This window comes from Pristiophorus japonicus, unplaced genomic scaffold (assembly GCF_044704955.1).
Source record: "Pristiophorus japonicus isolate sPriJap1 unplaced genomic scaffold, sPriJap1.hap1 HAP1_SCAFFOLD_343, whole genome shotgun sequence".
Taxonomy (NCBI): Eukaryota; Metazoa; Chordata; class Chondrichthyes; family Pristiophoridae; genus Pristiophorus; species Pristiophorus japonicus.
This window is the reverse complement of record NW_027253248.1, coordinates 142552-167027: the sequence shown is the minus strand read 5'-3', so window position 1 is coordinate 167027 and position 24476 is coordinate 142552. Positions and strand designations below refer to the sequence as shown.

The following is a 24476-nucleotide window of genomic DNA, read 5'->3' as shown; positions in this document are numbered from 1 at the left end:
CTGCAAGGACCTAGTGCGCACACATATCGCAGTGTGGACAGGTCCGTGCTGCCCCTGGACTCTCGGCTCTTCTGGGCCCTGTACCCTCATTCATCGCACCTCCGCCACGATCTCTCACCGTTCCTCCGCCACGATCTCTCACCGCTCATCCGCCCTGACCTTCCCGCTCCTCCGCTGTACCTGGACCCCGCCGATGTTCCTGCCCACGCCCCAAACTGCGACCTGGGTTTTGATGATGTCATCCAGTCATCATCAAAACCCACCTCGAAGCCGTCGCACACTTGTAGCAGCTCACTCTGGAAGCTGCAGTGGTATGCTCTTTTACCTCCCAACCCGCGGTGGCTTTTTTTTCTTCAAAAATATACTTTATTCATATAAAATTTTCACAATACATTGGAAAATATTTCAGTACCTTGTGGTCAGCAATTCCATACAATTCGTTTGGATGCTGACAACAGTTTCATACAATGCACTAGCGTGCATTTCATTTCAAGGTACAGTTTAGTACAATCCGTAAATCACGTTACATGTAGTACTGTGCAAATAAGGGTATTACATGGAGCAGATAATAACAGGTTTACATTACATTCCAGGATACATTTCAATACCAATCACAAATCACGTTACATGTAGCACTATGCAGATGAAAGCAGCACACGGAACAGATGAGAATATGTCCTCTCGCAGGTCGGGATGGCCCGCGATGTCCCAGGATCCACGCTGCTCTTTTATCCTCCCGACCTGTGGTGGTGACCTCTCACAGGTCAGGGTGGGCCACGATGTCCCAGGACCCACGCTGCTCTTTTATCCTCCCGACCTGCGGTGGTGACCTCTCACAGGTCGGGGTGGGCCACGATGTCCCAGGAACCACGCTGCTCTTTTATCCTCCCGACCTGCGGTGGTGACCTCTCACAAGTCGGGGTGGGCCTCGATGTCCCAGGACCCACGCTGCTCTTTTATCCTCCCGACCTGCGGTGGTGACCTCTCACATGTCGGGGTGGCCCGCGATGAATGAATGCCCCGGGAATAAGTTGCCCTGATATTGACGCTCAGATTGTAATTATTTCTGTGGTGCCCAACTTTAATATTCTCCTGAAAGTCCCACTGCAATCCAATTCCAGTTCCATTGAGGGTGTAAAAGAAAAGATAGCCATCCGTGGCTAACTAAAGAAATAAAGGATGGTATCCAATTAAAAGCAAGGGCATACAAAGTGGCGAAAACTAGTGGAAGGACAGAAGATTGGGAAGCTTTTAAAAGCCAGCAAAGAATGACTAAAAATATCATTAAGAAAGGGAAGATAGACTATGAAAGTAAACTAGCACAAAATATAAAAACCGATAGCTCGCGTTGCTGGGGTTTTGATGTCACACACTCATTATTGCCGGGTTGTTGACGTCACTGGCGCTGAGCGAGCGGCGGCGCGAATTCGAATCGCAGCCACGTGACCCGGAGCGAGCCCGCCTGGGACTGTGGGAGCGGGCGGGGTAAGTGCAGATACAGGGTCACGATTGGTGGGTGGACTGTCAATCAGGTCAATCAGCCAATTGCAGGGGCGGACAACGCCTCCCTGAGCGCGCTGTGAGGCGGCACTGCGCATGTCCAGGAACCCCGGAGATCGGCCGTTGGTGAAGGTAAACAAGATGGCGGAAAGTGAGCGGAGCTGAGCGGCACCGGGGGGGAGAGGGGACCGAGGGAGAGTGTCCCGGGGGGAGAGGGGAAGAGAGACACGGACACCTCCCCAGAATGACTGGGGAGAGAGTAGTGGGGGAGGTTACTGGGAAAGCTGAGGGACTTATGTAACCGTTCCCTAACACCCCTCCTCTCCCTGTACCTTTCGGCTCCCGGGTCCCGGAGAGATCAGACAGTGTGTAACCCGGGGGCCCAGTGAGATCAGACAGTGTGTAACCCAGGGGTCCAGTGAGATCAGACAGTGTGTAACCGGGGGCCCAGTGAGATCAGACAGTGTGTAACCCGGGGGCCCAATGAGATCAGACAGTGTGTAACCCGGGGGCCCAGTGAGATCAGACAGTGTGTAACCCGGGGAGAATTCTAGTGATTTTCTGTAAGCCCAGACGTGTGGGACAGAAATCTGAGGAAAAGGATAAAATCAAACAGAAATACTGGACATATACTTATCTGAAACGTTGGAAAAACATTTTACATTACATTCCACTTCACAACATTAATAATCTAATTTCCTGCCCTGTGATAATTAGATGCCGGTGAATGGCGGAGTGATTGAGAAAGTTCCACAGCTGGAAGGAAACAGGGATTGTGGACTGAGGAACAACAGCAGGTGAACCAGCACAGGATTGTGAGAGCACCAACCAGTGAGCCCCTTCCGATTGAAAGCGCTTCAATAGATCGACTGGGGAGAAAGGTAAGAGAAAGTGCCATTTACTCAGATACACACCGGTCCTGTAGACAGTACACACAGGTTACAAGGTAAGACAGGAAATGAGACCGGGGGAGACTGACCACCGAGCACAATTATCCAGCATGAGGGCCGTGCAATGGGATGTGAAGTGAGATCAGTTTCTGTCTCTAAACACAGTCACAGTGACTCTTGTGTGTGTTTTAGAGTAAAGGGCTTTGATCTAAGAGGTGACTCCAGTTTGAGACAGAGCCCAGCAGATGAACCGGTCTCTGTACATTAGTTGCGGCTGAACTCACACCGACACCATCAGATCTCAATGTTCAAATATTTCCCATCTGGTGAGAGAGCCAATGAAAAGATTGAACCGGAAGCACATCGTCAATTCACTGATCACGGTGCACAGACCCATCTGAAAGACCAGCACGGCCTATCACCCACAGAATCAATTATTCATTCATGGACATTTAGAATTATAAGAAATTATATTGATAACTACTTTATATTGATTACTAATATTGAAGCATTGATCACGAGAGATATGTAGTATTCTAAAATACTGAAACACAGATATGGAGAGTTGCAATTTATTGATTGGCGTCGTACTTGACCCCGAGATGAGCTTCCGAACCCATATTCCCTCAATCACCAAGTACGCTTACTTCCACCTCCATAACATCACCGGTCTCTGCCCCTTCCTCAGCTCATCTGCTCAAACCCTCACACCTCGCACTCTCCGTAAACATAAGCTTAAACTTAGGGGGCATAGTTTTAAGGTGGTTGGTGGAAGGTTTAGAGGGGATTTGAGGGGTGGCTTCTTTACGCAGAGGGTTTTGGGGATCTGGAACTCACTGCCTGGAAGAGTGGTGGATACAGAAACCCTCACCGCTTTGAAGAGATGGTTGGATGGGCACAAAGTGCTGTAACCTGCAGGGTACGGACCTAGAGCTGGTAATTGGGATTAGACGAGATCACCTCTTGTTGGCCGGCGCAGATATAATGGTAAGTGCTGCAAGGAATCAAATATGGCCAGGGTGATCTGGACTAGTTTCGATCGCCTGGATGGGTAGGAGAGAAATTTTCCCACATTTTCTTTCCCTATATTGGCCTGGGTTTTTATCTGTTTTTTGTCTCTCCCAGGACATCACATGGTTCTGGTTGGGGTGGAGTATAGAATGTTTCGGTGTAAGGGGTGTCGCAGTTGTGTGAGGCGTGCTGGTTGGGCTGGGTGCTATTTACCTTTCCGCCATTGTTCATTGTTCATAGGTTTATATGTAACCTTCAGGGCTGCTGACAAAGGCCGTGCGGCTCTTTGTCGGCCGGCACAGACACGATGATCTGAAATGGCCTCCTGCGCTGTAAATTTCTATGTTTCTTCAACACTCCTGCCCGTATCCTTACTCAAGAACACAAGAAGTAGCAGCAGGAGTTGGCCATACTGCCCCTCCCATCTACTCCGCCATTCAGTAAGATCTCTATTCGATAGAGAATTTTAAAGATTCACAATTCTCTGAGTGAAGAAATAGCTCCTCCACATAGTTTTAAATGACCGATCTCTTATCCTAATACTAGGACCCCTAACTCTCGACTATCAAGCCCTTGTCAATTCCTCTCAGAATTTTATATGTTTCAGTGATATCACCTTCCGTTCTTCTAAACTCCAGAGAATATAGGCCTATTCTACTCAATCTGTCCTCAGTCCTCTCATCACAACTTGTACCAATTTCCATTCACCCATCACCCCTGAGCTCGCTGAACTACATTGGCTCCTGGTCCATCAATGTCTCGCTTTCAAAATTCTCATCCTTGTTTTGAAATCCATCCAGGACCTTGCCCCTCCCTGTTGCTGTAACCTCCTCCAGCGCGACAACCCTCAGACCTTTGCGTTCCTCCAATTCTGGCCTCTTGAGCAGCCCCAATTTTCAGCAATATTGGTGGCCGTACTTCAGCTGTCGAGGCCATAAGCTCTGGAATTCCTCCCTAAACCTCTCCACCTTTAAAATGCTCCTTAATACCTACCCTTTTGAACAAACTTTGAGTCACCTGTGCTAATATTTCCTGACGTGACTGGGTGTCAAAGTTTGTTTGCTAACAGTCCTGTGAAGGGACATTTTATTATGTTTAAGGCGTGATATAGATGCCATTTGTTGCTGATAACTGAAGATATTTTGATTCGTAATATAACGAAACTGTAGGCATGGGGAATTGCAATAGATTGATAACTGCAGAGGAAGAGGATTGTTATGTATTGCTAATAGTGTGAATTCTTTTCATGTGAGGTGGCCGTTGCACATTCGCTACCACACGGGCTTGGCAGAGCAAGGTCTTGGTCCAGTGGCAAGGGGATTCAAGATGACAGGAGACCAGGCTCTGCTGCATGTTTCTCTGGCACTGATTCTCACTGGGATACAGTTTTTTCTGGCACTGATTCTCACTGGGATACAGTTTCCTGTAGCACTGACTCTCACTGGAATACAGTTTCCTCTGGCACTGACTGTCACTGGGGTACAGTTTCCTCTGGCACCGACTGTCACTGGGGTACAGTTTCCTCTGGCAGACTCTTGCGGTACAGTTTCCTCTGGCACTGACTCTCTCTTGGGTACAGTTTCCTCTGGCACAGATTTACTGTATCTAATTTGTGCTGTCCCTGCCCTGAGAGTGCATGATGGGACAGTTTAGAGGGAGCTTTAACCTGAAACTGATCAGGAGCTGCGGGTGGAAAGTTTTCAGTGCAGTGGCAGATCGTACTGCTGCTGAATTTTAATTGATAAGCTGCCAGCAGCGCAGTCGGGACGGACACCGAAGTGTGCCCTGCGGCAGTGTAGAGGAAACTTTACTCTGTATCTAACCCTACACCACCTAGTCTGTGGGAATTTAGTGTGAACTTGAAAGCAATTGCTAGGGTAGATAGAGAGAAATTTATTCTGCTGCTTGGGGTAGCTAGGACGAGGGGACATAACCTTAAAATCAGAGCCAGGCCATTCAGGAGAGATGTTAGGATACACTTCTTCACTCAATGGATGGTTGAAGTGTGGAACTTCCCACAATAAGCAATCGATGCTCGCCCATTGAATAATTCTGGGCCAGTTGTGATGTCTGTCAAATGACCGTTGCTTGTTCCCTTGGATTGGATCTTTATTTATTCCCTTTAGTTTGTTTTCAGTTTCACTGCTGGACCCACCACTCAAAGCACTTTGTCTGATCTGCCCCTGGGAATGAGCAGACTCCTCCCTCATCTCCCACACTGCACCAGCTCTCCTCCTCTTTTCCCCCTTGGTTGTGTTCCACACTTTGGGCCTTGGGCCTTCCCTGGGGATTCTCAGTATGAACAGGGAGATGTGTGTTGAGACAGGATGTCCCAGCTCTCCACCTTTAAAGAGACACGGAGAGGACCCACTGGGCTGAATGGCCCTGCTTTATGACATCACTGCAGTACCTAGCAACCCACCTCCCTGAGCCCTGCTCATTATGGGCTGGCAGTGTCTGATGGGACAGTGTAGAGAGAGAAAGACTTGGATTTATTTGTTGCCTTTCACGACCACCGGACCTCTCAAAGCGCTTTACAGCCAATGAAGTACTTTTGGATTGTAGTCACTGTTGTAGTAAGGGAGATTTACCCTGTATCTAACCCGTGCTGTACCTGCCCTGGGATTGTTTGATGGGATAATGTAGGCGGAGATTTAATATGTATCAAACCTGTGCTAACCTAGCAAGTTGTGAAGAGGACGCCAATAATCTACAAAGGGATATAGATAGGCTAAGTGAGTGGGCAAAACTTTGGCAGATGGAGTATAGTGTGGGAAAATGTGAACTTATCCACTTTGGTAGGAGAAATAAAAAAGCAAATTATTATTTAAATGGGGAGAGAATACAAAATGTCATGTACAGTGGGATCTGGGGATCCTTGTACATGAAACAAAAATTTAGCATGTAGTTACTGCAATTAATTAGGAAGGCAAAAGGAATTCTGGCCTTTATTGCAAGGGGGATGGAGTATAAAAGTAGGGAAGTCCTGCTGCAACTGTATATAGCATTCGTAAGACCACTACGTACAGTTTTGGTCTCCTTATTTCAGGAAGGATATACTTGCACTGGAGGCAGTTCACAGAAGGTTCACGAGGTTGATTACTGAGCAGGTTGGGCCTATACTCCTTGGGGTTTAGAAGACTTAGAGGTGATCTCATTGAAACATATAAGATTTTGAGGGGACTTGACAGGATAAATGCACAGAGCATGTTTCCCTTCGTGGGGGAATCTAGAACTAGGGGGCATAGTTTCAGGATAAGGGGTCGCTCATTTAAAACGGAAATGAGGAGGAATTTCTCTCGGAGGGACGTGAATGTTTGGAATTCTCTACCTCAGAGAGCTGTGGTGGCTGGGTCATTGAATGTATTTAAAGTGGAGATAATCAGATTTTTGAAAGATAAGGGAGTCAAGGATTATGGGGAGCCGGCGGGGAAGTGGAGTTGAGGCCTGGATCTGATCAGCCATGATCTTATTGAATGGCGGAGCAGGCTCGAGGGGCCAAATGGCCTACTCCTGCTCTTATTTCTTATGTTCCATACCTGCCCTAGGAGTGTTTGATGGGACAGTGTAGAGGGAGCTTTACTTTGTATCTAATCCATGCTGTACCTGCCCTGGGAGTATTGGATGAGACAGTGTCGAGGGAGCTTTACTCTCTGCCTAACCCATGCTGTACCTGCCCTGGGAGTGTCTGATGGGACAATATTGAGGGAGGTTTACTCTATCTAACCCGTGCTGTACCTGCCCTGCAAGTGTTTGATTGGACAGTGTAGATGGAGCTTTACTTGGTTTCTGACCCGTGCTGTACCTGTTCTGGGAGTGTTTAATGGGCAGTGTCAAAGGAACTACATTTTGTATCTGACCTGTGCTATTCCTGCCCTGGGAATTTTAGATGGGACACTGTAGAGGGAGCTTTACTCTGCATCCAATTTTGCTGCACCTGCCCTGGGAGTGTTTGATGGGATAATGTAGACGGAGATTTACTGTGTATCTAACCTGTGCTAACCTAGCAAGTTGTGAGGAGGATGTAAAGAATCGACAAAGGAATATAGATAGGTTCAGTGAGTGGGCAAAACTTTGGCAGATAGAGTATAGTGTGGGAAAATGTGAGATTATCCACCTTGGTACGAGAAATAAAAAAGCAAATTATTATTTAAATGGGGGGAGAATACAAAATGCAGTGGTACAGTGGGATCTGGGGATCCTTGTACATGAAACAAAAATTTAGCATGCAGTTACTGCAATTAATCTGGAAGGCAAATGGAATGGTGGCCTTTATTGCAAGGGGGATGGAGTATAAAAGTAGGGAAATCCTGCTACAACTGTACATGGCGTTGGTAAGACCACATCTGGAGTACTGCGTACAATTTTGGTCCTCTTATTACAGGAAGGGTATACTTGCACTGGAGGCAGTTCAGAGAAAGTTCCCGAGGTTGTTTCCTGAGATGAAGGGATTTTCATAATGAGAAAGGTTGAGCAGATTAGGCCTGTACTCACTGGAGTTTAGAAGACTTAGAGGTGATCTTATTGAAACGTATAAGATTCTGAGGGGGCTTGACAGGGTAGATACAGAGAGGATGTATCCCCTCATGGGGGACTCTCGAACTAGGGGGCATAGTTTCAGAATAAGGGGTTGCTGATTTAAAAGGGAAATGAGGAGGAATTTCTTCTCTGAGGGTTGTGAATCTCTGGAATTCTCTACCTCAGAGAGCTGTGGGGGCTGGGTCATTGAATGTATTTAAGGTGGAGATAGACAGATTTTTGAACGATAAGGGAGTCAAGGATTATGGGGAGTGGGCGGGGTAGTGGAGTTGAGGCCTGGATCCGATCAGCCATGATCTTATTGAATGGCGAAGCAGGCTCGAGGGGCTAAATGGTCTACTCCTGCTCCTATTATGTTCCATGCCTGCCCTGGGAGTATTTGATGGGACAGTGCAAAGGGAGGATTGCTCTGTATCTAACCCGTGCTGTACCTGCCTTGGGAGTGTTTGATGTGACAGTGTTAAGGGAGGATTACTCTCTGTCTAACCCATGCTGTACCTGCCCCGGGAGTTTTTGACAGGACAGTGTACAGGGAGCGTTATGCTGTATCTAACCCGTGCTGTACCTGCCCTGGGAGTGTTTGATGGGACAGTGTAGAGGGAGATTTGCTCTGTATCTAACCCGTGCTGCACCTGCCCTGGGGGTCTCTGATGGGACAGTGTAGGCTGAGGTTTACTCTGTATCTAATCCGTGCTGCACCTGCCCTGCGGGTCTCTGATAGAATAAACCTCCACCTATACTGTACTATCTAGTCCGTGCTGCACCTGCCCTGGGAGTGTTTCGTTCGACAGTTTACAGAAGAACAGAAGAAATAGGAGCAGGAGTAGGCCATACGGCCCCTCGAGCCTGCTCCGCCATTCAATAAGATCATGGACTCAGCTCCACTTCCCTGTCTGCTCCCCATAACCCCTTATCCCCTTATCGTTTAAGAAACTGTCTATCTCTGTCTTAAATTTATTAAATGTCCCAACTTCCACGTCTTTCTGAGGCAGCGAATTCCACAGATTTAGAACACTGTGAGAGAAGAAATTTCTCATCATCTCTGTTTTAAATGGGCGGCCCCTTATTCTAAGATCATGCCCTCTAGTTCTCGTCTTCCCCCATCAGTAGAAACATCCTCTCTGCATCCACCTTGTCGAGCCCCCTCATAATCTTATACGTTTCGATAAGATCGCCTCTCATTCTTCTGAACTCCAGTGAGTAGAGGCCCAACCTAAGTCAACCCTCTCATCCCCGGAATCAACCGAGTGAACCTTCTCTGAACTGCCTCCAAAGCAAGTATATCCTTTCGTGAATATGGAAACCAAAACTGCACACACTATTCCAGGTGTGGCCTCACCAAAACCTTGTATAGCTGGAGCAAGACTTCCCTGCTTTTATACTCCAACCCCTTTGCAATAAAGGCCAGAGATACCATTCGCCTTCCTGATCACTTGCTGTATCTGCATACTATCCTTTTGTGTTACACGCACAAGTACCCCCAGGTCCCGCTGTACTTTTGCAATCTTTCTCCATTTAAATAATAACTTGCTCTTTGATTTTTTCTGCCAAAGTGCATGACCTCACACTTCCAACATTCTACTCCAACTGCCAAATTTTTGCCCACTCACTGAGCCTGTCTATGTCCTTCTGCAGATTTTTTGTGTCCTGCTCACACATTGCTTTTCCACCCATCTTTGTATTGTCAGCAAACTTGGCTACGTTACACTCAGTCCCTTCTTCCAAGTCGTTAATATAGATTGTAAATAGTTGGGGACCCAGCACTGATCCCTGCGGCACCCCACTAGTTACTGGTTGCCAAACAGAGAATGAACCATTTATCCCGACTCTCTGTTCTCTATTAGTTAGCCAATCCTCTTTTCATGCTAATATATTACCCCCAACTCCGTGAACTTTTATCTTGTGCAGCAACCTTTTATGTAGCACGTTGTCAAATGCCTGCTGGAAGTCCGAATACACCATATCCACTGGTTCCACTTTATCCACCCTGTTCGTTACATCCTCAAAGAGCTCCAGCAAATTTGTCAAACATGACTTCCCCTTCATAAATCCATGCTGACTCTGCCTGACCGAATTTTGCTTATCCAAATGTCCTGCTACTGCTTCTTTAATAATGGACTCGGGCAACATTTTCCCAACCACAGATGTTAGGCTAACTGGTCTATAGTTTCCTGTTTTTTGTCTGCCTCCTTTTTTAAATAGGGGCATTACATTTGCAGTTTTCCAATCTGCTGGGACCTCTCCAGAATCCAGGGAATTTTATAAATTACAACCAATGCATCTACAATCCCTGCCGCTACTTCTCTTAAAACCCGACGATGCAAACCATAAGGTCCAGGGGATATATCTGCCTTTAGTACCATTATCTTACTGAGTACCATCTCCTTAATGATTGTGATTGTGTTAAGATCTCTCCTCCCCCCCCCCCCCCCATAGCCCCTTGACTATCCACTGTTGGAAGATTGTTAGTGTCTTCTAACGCAAAGACTGATACAAAATATTTGTTCAGAGTTTCTGCCATCTCCATGTTCCCCATTACTAATTCCCTGGTCTCGGTCCTCTAAAGGACCAACATTTACTTTAGCCACTCTTTTCTATTTTATAGACCTATAGAAACTCTTGCTATCTGTTTTTATATTTTGTGCTAGTTTACTCTCATAGTCTAGCTTCCCTTTCTTCTTCATTTTTTTAGTTGTTCTTTGCTGACTTCTGTCCTCCCACGAGTTTTGGTCACTTTGTATGCCCTTGTTTTTAATTGGATACCGTCCTTTATTTCTTTAGTTAGCCACGGATGGCTATCTTTTCTCTTGCACCCTTTCCTCCTCACTGGAATGTATTTTTCTTGAGAGTTGTGAAATATCTCCTTAAATGTACACAGTTCATCAACAGTCCTACACTTTAATCTACTTTCTCAGTCCACTTTACCCAACTCTGCCCTCATACCTTCATAGTCTCCTTTATTTAAGATTAGTACGATGGTTAGAGATCCAACTTTCTCACCCTCCATCTGAATTTGAAATTCAGTCATGCTATGATCACTCATTCCGAGGGGATCCTTTACTAGAGATTGTTTATTAATCCTGTCTCATTACACAGGATCAGATCTAAGATGGCCTGCCCCCTGGTTGGTTCTGTTACATACTGCTCAAGGAACCCGTCCCTTATGCACTCCATGAACTCCTCATCAATATGGAGGTTAATATCACCTATGATTATTGCTGTTCCCTTTTTACAAACCCCCACTATTTCCTGGTTGATGCTCCGACCAACAGGGTTGTTACTGTTCGGGGGCCAAGAGACTATGCCCACCAGTGACTTTTTCCCCTTATTATTCCTTATCTCCACCCAAACTGTCTTAACACTATTATCATTTGAGCCAATATCGTTCCTTACTATTGCAGTAATTCCATTCTTTATCCATAGAGCTACTCCACCTCCTTTTCCTTTCTGTCTGTCCTTCCGAATTGTCAAATACCCCTGAAAATTTAATTCCCAGTCCTGGTCACCTTGCAACCACGTCTCTGTAATGGCTATCAGATCATACCCATTTGTCTCAATTTGTGCTGTCAACTTATCTATTTTGTTACAATTGCTATGTGCATTTAGACAAAGTGTCTTTAAGTTTGTTGTTTTACCTTTTTTTCCTGCTTGTATCCTCTCTCCTTCAAACTCACTTTCTTTATTTTTGCTTTCTAATTCCAGCTTTACTCCTCTCCCTACTGAATCTATTTTTAGGTTCCCATCCCCCTGCCAAGCTAGTTTAAACCCTCCCCAACAGCACGAGCAAACCCACCCGCAAGGATATTGGTCCCTGCTATGTTGAGGTGCAACCCGTCCGGCTTGTACAGGTCCCACCTCCCCCAGAAGCGGTCCCAGTGCCTCACGAAGCTAAAAACCCTCCCACCTGCACCATCTCTCCAGCCATCTGCTCGATCCTCCTATTTCTGTACTCACTACCTTTTGAGGTTCTGCTTTGTAATCTCTCTCCTAGCTCCCTAAACTCTGCCTGCAGGACCTCATCCCTCTTCCTACCCATGTCACTGGTGCCGATGTGGACCACGACCTCTGGCTGTTCAACCTCTGCCCCCAGAGTGCAGAGAGAGCTTTACTCTCTACATAACCCGTGCTGCACCTGCCTTGTGCGTGATTGATGGGACACTTCTGAGGGAACTTTGCTCTGTATCTAACCCATGCTCTACCTGCCCTGTGAGCTTTGATGGGTTGGTGTAGGGGAATCTTTCCTCTATATCTAACCCATACTCTACCTGCCCTTGTTGTGTCTGATGGGACAGTGTAGAGAGAGGTTTACTCTGTATCTAATCCATGCTGTACCTGTCCTGGGAGTGTTTGATGGATGGTGTAGAGGGAGGTTTACTCTGTATCTAACATAAGCTGTACCTGCTCTTGGAATATTTGATGGGGCAATGTAGACGGAGCTTTACTCTGTTTCTGACCCGTGCTTTACCTGCTCTGGGAGGTTTTGATGGGACAGTGCAGAGGGAGATTTATTCTGCATCTAATTTTGCTGTACCTGCCCTGCGAGTGTTTGATGCGGCAGTATAGAGGGAGCTTTACTCTATATCTGGCCCGTGCTATACCTGCCCTGGGAGTTTTGGATGTGACAGTGGAGAGAGAGCTGTACTCTGTATCTAACCTGTGTTGTACCTGCTGTAGCAGTGTTTGAGGGGACAGTAAGAGGGAGCTTTAGTCGGTACCTAACCCATGCTGTACCTGCCCTGAGAGTATTTGATGGGACAATGTAGAGGGAGCTTTACTTTGTATCTAACCCGTGTTGTACCTGCTCTGCGAGTGTTTGATGGATAATGTAGACGGAGACTTACTCTGTATCCAACCTGTGCTAACTTAGCAAGTTGTGAAGAGGACGCAAAGAATCTACAAAGGGATATAGAGAGGGCAAAACTTTAGCAGATGGAGTATAATGTGGGAAGATGTGTGGTTATCCACTTTGGTAGGAAAAATAAAACAGCAAATTATTATTTAAATGGGGAGAGATTACAAAATGCAACAGTACAGAGGGATCTGGGGGTCCTACATTAAACACAAAAAGTTAACATGCAGTTACAGCAATTAATTAGGAACGCAAATGGAATGTTGTCCTTTATTGCAAGGGGGATGGAGTATAAAAGTAAGAAAGTGCTTCTGCAACTGTACAGGGCGTTGGTGAGACTACACCTGGAGAACTGCATACAGTTTGGTCTCCTTATTTAAGGAGGGGTATACTTGCATTGGAAGCAGTTCAGAGAAGGTTCCTGAGGTTGATTACTGAGATGAAGGGGTTGTCATAAGAAGGAAGGTAAAGCAGGTGGGGCCTATACTCATTGGAGTTTAGAAGACTTAGAGGTGATCTTATTGAAACGTATAAGATTCTGAGGGGGCTTGACAGGGTAGATGCAGAGAGGATGTTTCTCCTCGTGGGGAGTCTAGAACGAGGGGGTATAGTTTCAGAATAAGGGGTCGCTCATTTAAAACTGAAATGAGGAGGAATTTTTTATCTGAGGGACGTGAATCTTTGGGATTCTCTACCTCAGAGAGCTGTGGAGGCTGGGTCATTGAATATATTTCAAGTGGGGATAGACAGATTTTTGAAAGATAAGGGAGTCGAGAATTATGGGGAGCGGGCAGGGAAGTGGAGTTGAGGCCTGGATCAGATCAGGCATGATCTTATTGAATGGCGGAGCAGGCTTGAGGGGCCAAATGGCCGACTCCTGCTCCGTTTCTTATGTTCTATACCTACCCTTTGAATGTTTGATGGGACAGTGTAAAGGGAGCTTTCCTCCATATTTAATCCAGGCTGTACCTGCCCTGGGAGTGTTTGATGGAACAGTGTAGAAGGAGATTTACTCTATCTAACCAGTACTGTACCTGTCCTGGGAGTGTCTGATGGGACAGTATAGAGGGAGGTTTATGCTTTCTAATCTGTGTTGTACCTGCCCTGGTGGGATAGTGTACACAGGGCTTTACTCTGTATCTAATCCATGCTGTACCTGCTCTGGGAGTGTTTGATGGGACAGTGTAGAAGGAGCCTTGCTCTTATCTAGCATATGCTATGCCTGCCCTGGCATTGTTTGATGGGACAGTGTACAGGGAGCTTTACTCTGTATCTAACCTGTACTGTACCTCCCCTGGGAGTGTTTGATGGGTCAGTATCGAGGGAGCTTTACTCTGTATCTATCCCGTGCTGTGCGGCCCCTTGAAGTATTTGCTGGGACAATGAAGTGGGACCATTACTGTGTATTAAGACCCAAGGTTGCAAGCCATCAGGTCCAGGGGACTTTTCCATCTTTAGTCCCATTATTTTATTGAGCCTTTTTTTTGTGATAGTGATTGCTTTAAGTTCCTCCCTCGCTTTCGCCCCTTGATTATCTATTATTGGGATGTTTTTAGTATCTTCTACCGTAAAGACTGATAAAATTATTTGTTCAAAGTCTCTGCCATTTCCCTGTTCCCCATTATTAATTCCCCAGTCTCATCCTCTAAAGGACCAACGTTTAATTTAGCCACCCTATCCTTATTAGAAGCTCATACTATCTTTTTTATATTACTTGCTAGTTTACTCTCATAATCTATCTTCCCTCTATTATTTCTTTAGTCATCATTTGCTGTTTTTTTAAAAATTTGCCAATGCTCCGGCCTCCCGCTGATCTTGGCCACTTTGTATGACATTGTTTTCAAATTGATACCATTCTTTACTTCCTTCGTTAGCCACGGAATGTTCTCCCTTCGCTTAAAGTTTTTCCTTCTCACTGAAATATATTTTTGTTGAGTTATGAAATATCTCCTTTATTGTCTGTCACTGCTTCTCAACTGTCTTACACTTTAATCTATCTTCCCAGTCGACTTAAGCCAACTTTTTTTTTATACGTTCACGAGATGTGGGCTTCGCTGACAAGGCTAGTATTTATTGCCCATCCCTAATTGCCCTTGAGAAGATGGTGGTAAGCCACCTTCATGAACTGCTGCAGTCCGTGTGGTGATGGTAGTGCCACAGTGCTGTTGGGGAGGGAGTTCCAGGAATTTGACCGCGCGACGATGAAGGAATGGCGATATGCTTTCAAGTCAGGATGGTGTGTGACTTGGAGGGGAACGTGGAGGTGGTGGTGTTCCCATGCGCTTGCTGCCCTTGTCCTTCTCGATGTTAGAGGTCGCGGATTTGGGAGGTGCTGCCGAAGAAGCCTTGGCGAGTTGCTGCAGTGCATCATGTAGATAGTACACACTGCAGCCACGGTACGCCGGTGGTGGAGGGAGTGGGTGTTTAAGGTGGTGGATGGGGTGCCAATCGAGCGGGCTGCTTTGTCCTGGATGGTGTCGAGCTTCTTAAGTGTTGTTGGAGCTTCACTCATCCAGGCAAGTGGAGAGTATTCCATCACACTCCTGGCTTGTGTCTTGTAGATGATGGAAAGGCTTTGGGGAGTCAGGAGATGACACACTTGCCACAGAATACCCAGCCTCTGACCTGCTCTTGTTGCCACAGTATTTATGTGGCTGGTCCAGTTAAGTTTCTGGTCAATGGTGACCCCCAGGATGTTGATGGTAGGGGATTCGGCGATGGTAATGCCATTGAATGTTAAGGGGCAGTGGTTAGACTCTCACTTGTTGGAGATAGTCATTGTCAGGCACTCGTGTGGCACGAATGTTACTTGTCACTTATCAGCCCAAGTCTGAATGTTGTCCAGGTCTTGCTGCAAGCGGGCATGGACTGCTCCATTATCTGAGGAGTTTCGAATGGAATTGAATACTGTGCAGTCATCAGCGAACATCCCCACTTCTGCTTTCATACCTTTGTAGTTGCATTTATTTAGAATCAGGGCACTGGTTTGAGGTCTGACTTTCTCACCCTCCAACTGAATTTGAAATTCAACCATGTTATGATCACTTTTTCCTAGAGGATCCTTTACTATGAGATAATTTATTAATCTTGTCTCATTACACAGTACCAGATCTAAGATAGCCTGCTCCCTGATTGGTTTCTTCAACTTACTCTTCAAGGAAACCATCCCGGATACACTCTTATAAACTCTTCCTCAAGTCTACCTTGGCCAATTTGATTTGTCTAATCAATATGAAGATTAAAGTCGCCCATGATTATTACCGTACCTTTCTTACAAGCCTCCATTATTTCTTGATCTATACTCCGTCCAACAGTGTCGCTACTGTTAGGGGGCCTATGGACTACGCCCACCAGTGACTTCTTCCCCTTATTATTTCTTATCTCCACTCAAACTGATTCTACATCTTGATCTTCTGAGCCAATATCATTTCTCACTACTACACTGATCTCATCCTTTATTAACAGAACTACCTCACCTTTTCCTTTCTGTCTATCCTTCTGAATTGTTAAATACCCCTGAATATTCAGTTCCCAGCCTTGGTCACCTTGCAACCACATTTCTGTAATGGCTATCAGATCATACCCATTTATATCTATTTCTGCCGTCAACTCATCTATCTTGTTACGAATGTTATGTGCATTCAGATAAAGAGCTTTTAATTTTGTCTTTTTAAAATTTTTTCCTGCTTTAACCTTACTTTCTGTTATACTCTTATTTTATACATTCTGTCCCTTCCTGTCACAGTCTGGTTATCATTTCCCCCACCGCTACCCTGCTCTATTGCCTTCTCCTTGCTCTTTGCCTTTTTAAATTTCCGCTCACCTGAACCCTTTCCACCCCCAGTACTGGTGCCAGTGCCCCATGAACCGAAACCCATTTCTCCCACACCAGACTTTGTGCCACATGTTCATCTCTCTGATCTTATTTACGCTGTGCAAATTTGCTCGTGGCTCGGGTAGTAATCCAGAGATTATTGCCTTTGTGGTTCTGCTTTTTAATTTGGCCCCTAGCTGCTCAAAATCCCTCAGCAGAACCTCTTTCTTTGTTCTGTCTATGTCATTGGTCCCTACATGAACCACGACAACTGGATCTTCCCCATCCCACTCCACGTTCCTCTTCAGCCCGGAGGAGATGTCCTTAACCTTGGCACCGGACAGGCAACACAGCCTTCGGGACTCTCGCTCTCGGCTGCAGAGAACAGTATCTATCCCCCTAACTGTACTCTTTCCTACCACTACAACATTTATTTTTACTCCCCCCATTGAATGGCCTCCTGTACCATGGCGCTGTGGTCAGTTTGCTCACCCTCCCTGCAGTCCCTGCCCTCGTCCAAACAGGGAGCAAGATTCTCGTGCCTGTTGGACAATTTTAAGGGCTGAGGCTCCTCCATCACTACCTCCTGGGCCCCCACAGCTGCCTCGCTCATAGTCACACCCTCCTGTCCCTGACCACAGACCAAATTTGAATTAATTAATCTAAGGGGTGTGACTGCCTCCTGGAACACAGTGTCCAGGTAAGTCTCCCCCTCCCTGATGTGTCGCAGTGTCTGCAGCTCGGACTCCAGCTCATCAACGCGGAGCCGAAGTTCCTCGAGCAGCCAACACTTACTGCAGATGTGGTCGCCATGGACCTCAATGGGGTCAACCAGCTCCAACATGCAGTAGCAGTAACACATCGCCTGCCCTGCCATCTCGAATGGATTTAATTAAGTTTTCACGTTTTGAAAGTTTAGATTTTTAATCCCAGCTCTTAATTTAAACCAATGCCCAAGAAAAGAGAGAAAAACTGACCAACCAATCACTTCCCTGCTTTCCTGTGACATCACACTTTGAATCTTTTTACTTCTTACCCTCCCAGGTCACTTGGTGCTGTTTCGGCTGTCTGCTCGGCTGACTCACGCCCTTTGTAGGCTTACCGCTGCTCCCACTCTCGGGCCCTTTCCGAAGTCCCGCTGCTCGGCTGACTCATGGCCTTTGTCGGCTTACCGCTGCTCCCACTCTGTGCCCTTTCCGAAGTCCCACTGCTCGGCTGACTCACGCCCTTTGTCGGCTTACCACTGCTCCCACTCTCGGGCCCTTTCCGAAGTCCCGCTGCTCGGCTGACTCATGGCCTTTGTAGGCTTACCGCTGCTCCCACTCTCGTGCCCTTTCCGAAGTCCCACTGCTCAGCTGACTCACGCCCTTTGTAGGCTTACTGCTGCTCCCACTCTCGGGCCCTTTCCGAAGTCCCGCTGCTCAGCTGACTCACGGCCTTTGTAGGCTTACCACTGTTCCCACTCTCGCGCCCTTTCCGAAGGGATGGGCGCAAGTAGGTTTTTCCCCTCGTGTTGATTCTCTCACCACCTGCTGCAGGCCCAGTCTGGCAGCTATATCCTTCAGGACTCGGCCAGATCGGTCAGTAGTGGTGCTGCCGAGCCAGTCTTGATGGACGTTGAAGTCCCCCACCCAGAGTACATTCTGTGCACCTTGCTACTCTCAGTGCTTCTTTCAAGTGGTGTTCAACATGGAGGAGTACTGATTCATCAGCTGAGGGAGGGCGGTGGGTGGTAATCAGCAGGAGGTTTCCTTGCCCATGCTTGACCTCGAGCCACGAGACTTCATGGGGTCCGGAGTCAATGTTGAGGAGTCCCAGGGCCACACCCTCCCGACTGTATACTACTGTGCTGCCACCCCTGGTGGGTCTGTCCTGACGGTGGGACAGGACATACCCAGGGATGGTGATGGAGGAGTCTGGGACATTGTCTGAAAGGTATGATTCTGTGAGTATGACGATGTCAGGCTGTTGCTTGACTAGTCTGGGACATCTCCCAATTTTGGCACAAGTCCCCAGATGTTGGTGGGAAAGACTGGGCTGGGTGTGCCGTTGTCGTGTCCGTAACCGGGGCGGAGGTCGATGCCGGGTGGTCCGTCCGGTTTTATTCTTATTATTGATTTTCGTAGCGGTGGATCAATTGATGAATCAGTATGGTCTTGAATGGCGGAGCAGGTTCGAGGATCCAAATGGCCTACTCCTGCTTCTACTTCTTATGTGTTTATACCTTAGCCCAGATCATTTCTCTATATTAAGAGCAATGGTCCCAACACTGACCCTGGGGACACCACTGTTTACATCCCTCCAGTTTGAAGAACATCCATTAGCCACTACTCTCTGTTTTCTGCCCTTTACCCAACTTCCTCTCCACGCGGCCCCACTCCCTTTAATACCGTGAGCCTTAATTTGATCATCAAGCCTCCTGTCCGGCACCTTATCAAACAACTTTTGACAATCCATCTACACAACATCCACTGCATTTCCTTTCTCACTGCACTGTGTTATTTCCTGCAATAATCCCTGCTGTCTGTCCTCAATCAACCCATTTCACTACCAAATGTTGCAATGTTTACTTCTGTAGCCAGAATCCCCCGCGCAGGGGTAAAGTGCTCTTTCAATGACAACAGGAGCTCAGACGTGGGACCGGGCTGTGCTCTGAGCAGGCGCAGTGCCAGTGGTGGAGGTGGTCTGAGGCGGAAGAGACGTTCCGCGAGTCGGTAGGAGCTTGTGGGCTCAGCGGAGGAATTGGACCCCTGGGTGGGCTGGGCAGCTTCATAAACACCTGGTGTCGGCCTCAGGCCCCGAATACGAGCCCACAGGCTCCATGTTTGACCCGCGGTGATGGACCCGACCGCTCGGGGTAACTAGCCGAATTCTTGGACAGGATCAGGGCGCCTGTGTGGCCATCTTGCTCCAGGAGCAGAGGGTGGGCGGGGCTTTAGAGTCCCAGTGACCAGCAGAGAAAATCATTCCTCATTTATTCTCAGTCTGCACACGAGGGATGTAGAACTGAACTCAACCAGAGAAGAGGGAGTGAGAAAACAGCAGATGGAAGAAAGAAATGATGGAGGTGGTGCAATGAGTTTGGATTTCAGCAGCAGGAGGAGGGAGAGTGTGTGGGACGGGAATTTACAGCTTTGGGGGAACAAGAGAGGAAAGAATGTTCCATAGAAACTAGGATTGTCTGTCCTCCATTTCTATCCTGCACTTCCAGTGCTGACTTTTGTAAACTCCTTTTACAGGATATTAGAAAAGAAGGATTTGCAGACGGGAAACTCCAACCAATCATATCGAGATCTGACAGAGTCACTCGATTCACCTGTATATCATCGGCCTTTGAATGTGGAAGGAGAAACATTTGTCTGTTCTGTCTCTGGGAAAAGATTTTCAACATCAGTGACTGGTAAAGCACCGAGACACACACCCGAGTGAGAGTGTTCCAGTGCACTGACTGTGGAAAGAGCTTTAACCAGTTACACAGCCTGAAAAAATGTCGCACTATTCACAGCGGGGAGAAACCGTTCATGTATTGTGTATGAGGACGAGATTTCAACTGATCGTCCAACCTGGAGAGACACAAGGACACCTGCACCATGGAGAAACCGTGGAAATGTGGCGACTGTGGGAAGGGATTCAATTCCGCATCTGAGCTGGAAACTCATCGACGCAGTCACAATGGAGAGAGGCCATTCACCTGCCTCGTGTGTGGGAAGGGATACACTCGGTCATCCGCCCTGTTGGTACACCAGCGAGTTCACACTGGGGAGAGGCCATTCATCTGTCCTGTGTGCGGGAAGGGATTCACTCGTTCATCCCACCTGCTAGCACACCAGCGTATTCACACTGGGGAGAGGCCATTTACCTGTCCCGTGTGTGGGAAGGGCTTCACTCAGTCATCCAGCCTGCGGGCACACCTGTGCACTCACACTGGGGAGAGGCCATTCATCTGCTCTGAGTGTGGGAAGGGCTTTACTTGTTTATCCAACCTGCTGACACACCAACGCATTCACACTGGGGAGAGACCGTTCATCTGCTCTGAATGTGGAAAGGGTTTTGTTCGATCATCCCAGCTGCTAGCACACCAGCAAGTTCACACTGGCGAGAGGCCGTTCACCTGCTCCGAGTGTGGGAAGGGATTCACTGATTCATCCACCCTGGTGACACACCAACGCATTCACACTGGGGAGAGACCGTTCACCTGCTCCGAGTGTGGGAAGGGATTCAGTCGATCATGTGACCTGCTGACACACCAGCGAATTCACAGGGGACTGCGGGGGTTGGACTCTGCTGTTATTGTTGCCGTTAATCACATCCCGGACTGAACCATGCTCACTCGGACCGTTGGGGTTTGTTGCCGCTGGTGTAATTAATCCCGACAACTGGGCTGGAGTTTAATTTTCTGGACATCATAGAATGGTTACAGCACAGAAGGAGGCCTTTCAGACCGTCGAGCCCGTGCCGGCTCTCTGCAAGAGCACTTCAGCTAGTCCCACTCCCTGCCCTTTCCCCGTAGCCCTGCAAATGCTTTATTTCCGGTACTTATCCAATTCACTCTTTGAAAGCCACGATTGAATCTGTCTCCACCAGCCTTTCAGGCCGTGCATTCCAGATCCTAACCACTCGCTGCGTAAAAAAAGTTTTTTCTCATGTCGCCTTTGGTTCTTTTGCCGATCACCTGTCTCCATCCATCTGCCAATGGGAATATTTTCTCTACTCTGTCCAGACCCCTCATGATTTTATCAAATCTCCTCTCAACCTTCTCTGTTCTAAGAAGACCCCCAGCTTCTCCAGTCTATCCATGGAACTGAAGTCCCTCATCCCGCAAATCTTATTGTGCGAGGCCCCTTGGGGAAGAGTGACCATAATATGGTAGAATTCTTTATTAAGATGGAGAGTGACACAGTTAATTCAGGGACTAGGGTCCTGAACTTGGGGAAAGCTAACTTCAATGGTATGGGACGTGAATTGGCTAGAATAGACTGGCAAATGATACTTAAAGGATTGACGGTGGATAGACAATGGCAAACATTTAAAGATCACATGGATGAACTTCAACAATTGTACGTCTCTGTCTGGAGTAAAAATAAACCTGGGAAGGTGGCTGAACCGTGGCTAACAAGGGAAATTAAGGATAGTGTTAAATCCAAGGAAGAGGCATATAAATTGGCCAGAAAAAGCAGCAAACCTGAGGACTGGGAGAATTTTATAATACAGCAGAGGATGACAAAGGGTTTAGTTAGGAGGGGGAAAATAGAGTACGAGAGGAAACTTGCTCGGAACATAAAAACTGACTGCAAAAGCTTCTATAGGTATGTGAAGAGACAAAGATTAGTGAAAACAAATGTAAGTCCCTTGCAGTCAGATTCGGGTGAATTTATAATGGGGAACAAAGAAATGGCAGACCAGTTAAACAAATACTTTGGTTCTGTTTTCACGAAGGAAGAACCTTCTGGAAATACAAGGGGACCGAGGGTCTAGTAAGAAGGAGGAACTGAAGGGTATCCTTATAAAGCGGGAAATTGTGTTCGGGAAATTGATGGGATTGAAGGCCGATAAATCCCCAGGGCCTGATAGTTTGCATCCCAGAGTACTGAAGGAAGTGGCCCTAGAAATAGTGGATGCATTGGTGGTCATTTTCCGACAGTCTATCGACTCTGGATCGGTTCCGATGGACTTGAGGGTAGCTAATGTAACACCACTGTTTAAAAAAGGAGGGAGAGAGAAAATGGGTAATTATAGACCGATTAGCCTGACATCAGTAGTGGGGAAAATGTTGGAATCAATTATTAAAGATGAAATAGCAGCGCATTTGGAAAGCAGTGACAGGATCATTCCAAGTCAGCACGGATCTATGAAATGGAAATCATGCTTGACAAATCTTCTGGAAGTTTTTGAGGATGTAACTAGTGGAGTGGACAAGGGAGAACCAGTGGATGTGGTGTATTTGGACTTTCAAAAGGCTTTTGACATGGTCCCACACAAGAGATTGGTGTGCAAAATCAAAGCACATGGTATTGGGGGTAATGTACTGACGTGGATAGAGAACTGGTTGGCAGACAGGAAGCAAGGAGTAGAAATAAACTCCTTTTCAGAATGGCAGGCAGTGACTAGTGGGGTGCCGCAGGGTTCAGTGCTGGGACCCCAGCTATTTACAATTTACATCAATGATTTGGATGAAGGAATTGAGTGTAATATCTCCAAGTTTGCAGATGACACTAAACTGGGTGGCGGTGTGAGCTGTGAGTGTGACGCTAAGAGGCTGCAGGGTGACTTGGACAGGTTACGTGAGTGGGCAAATGCATGGCAGATGCAGTATAATGTGGATAAATGTAAGGTTATCCACTTTGGGGGCAAAAACACAAAGGCAGAATATTATCTGAATGGCGGCAGATTAGGAAAGGGAGGTGCAACGAGACCTGGGTGTCATGGTTCATCAGTCATTGAAAGTTGGCATGCAGGTACAGCAGGCGGTGAAGGCGGCAAATGGTATGTTGGCCTTCATAGCTAGGGGATTTGAGTATAGGAGCATGGAGGTCTTACTGCAGTTGTACAGGGCCTTGGTGAGGCCTCACCTGGAATATTGTGTTCAATTTTGGTCTCCTAATCTGAGGAAGGACGTTCTTGCTATTGAGGGAGTGCAGCGAAGGTTCACCAGACTGATTCCTGGGATGGTGGGACTGACATATGAGGAGAGACTGGATCAACTGGGCCTTTATACACTGAAGTTTAGAAGGATGAGAGGGAATCTCATAGAAACTTGCAAGATTCTGACGGGACTGGACAGGTTAGATGCGGGAAGAATGTTCCCGATGATGGAGAAGTCCAGAACCAGGGGACACAGTCTTAGGATAAGGGGTAGGCCTTTTAGTACTGAGATGAGGAGAAACTTCTTCACTCAGAGTTGTTAACCTGTGGAATTCCCTACCACAGAGAGTTGATGATGCCAGTTCATTGGATATATTCAAGAGGGAGTTCGATATGGCCCTTACGGCTAAAGGGATCAAGGGGTATGGAGAGAGCAGGAAAGAGGTACTGAGGGAATGATCAGCCATGATCTTATTGGATGGTGGTGCAGGCTCGAAGTGCGGAATGGCCTACTCCTACTCATTTTCTATGTTTCTTAATCATTCTTGTAAGTCTTTTCTGCTCCCTCTGTCAAACAACTGTCAAATAAATTAGCTTTGTTTCCTACATACAGTGAATCGATTCCTTGATTTCTCCATGAGGAGGCGAATTGATGTCCTGTTATCGACTGTTCCATTTTAAAGCTGTTTCTCCTTTGTTAAAGGAAGACTTATATTTATAAGATGCTTTTCACAGCCTCTGTTTTAGTGATGTTGGTTGAGGGATAAATGTTGACCAGGACACCAGAGAGAGATTTTTTTCTTCGAAATAACGTCATGGAATCTTTTACACCCACTTGACAGGTCAGATGGGTCTGATTCATTTTTTTATTCATTCAAGGGATGTCGGCATCGCTGGTAAGGCCAGCGTTGCTGGTACAGAGGAGATTAACACAATAGTAATGAAGGACATTAGCTTGGATGATGTGGAATTTGTATGGGTAGAGCTGCAGAACACCAAAGGGCAGAAAACGCTCGTGGGAGTTGTGCACTGACCACCAAACAGTAGTAGTGAGGTTGGGGTTGGCATCACACAGGAAATTAGGGATGCATGCAATAAAGGTAGAGCAGTTATCATGGGTGACTTTAATCTACATATAGATTGGGTTAACCAAACTGGTAGCAAATACGGTGGAGGACGTTTTCCTGGAGTGTAGAAGGGATGGTTTTATAGACCAATATGTCGAGGAATCAACTAGAGAGCTGGCCTTCCTAGACTGGGTGTTGTGTAATGAGAGAGGATTAATTAGCAA

The 24476-nt window shown here is 46.9% G+C and overlaps 1 protein-coding gene across 2 annotated transcripts in view; it reads left to right on the top strand.

Annotated features, from left to right (window-relative positions):
• The first annotated feature begins 1969 nt into the window (after positions 1-1969).
• The window catches only part of LOC139250065 (zinc finger protein 239-like), a 141064-nt gene continuing 118557 nt past the window's right edge, over positions 1970-24476 (top strand). Inside the window, exons 1-2 of one of the 2 annotated variants that reach the window (XM_070872644.1) lie at positions 1970-2381; positions 19843-23744. In XM_070872644.1, the coding sequence (XP_070728745.1) occupies positions 20194-20922 (729 nt within the window). In that variant the 5' untranslated portion in view covers positions 1970-2381; positions 19843-20193 and the 3' untranslated portion in view covers positions 20923-23744. Of the gene's footprint in view, positions 2382-19842; positions 23745-24476 lie in introns of those variants that run through there. The other variant, XM_070872643.1, reaches the window with a different exon arrangement.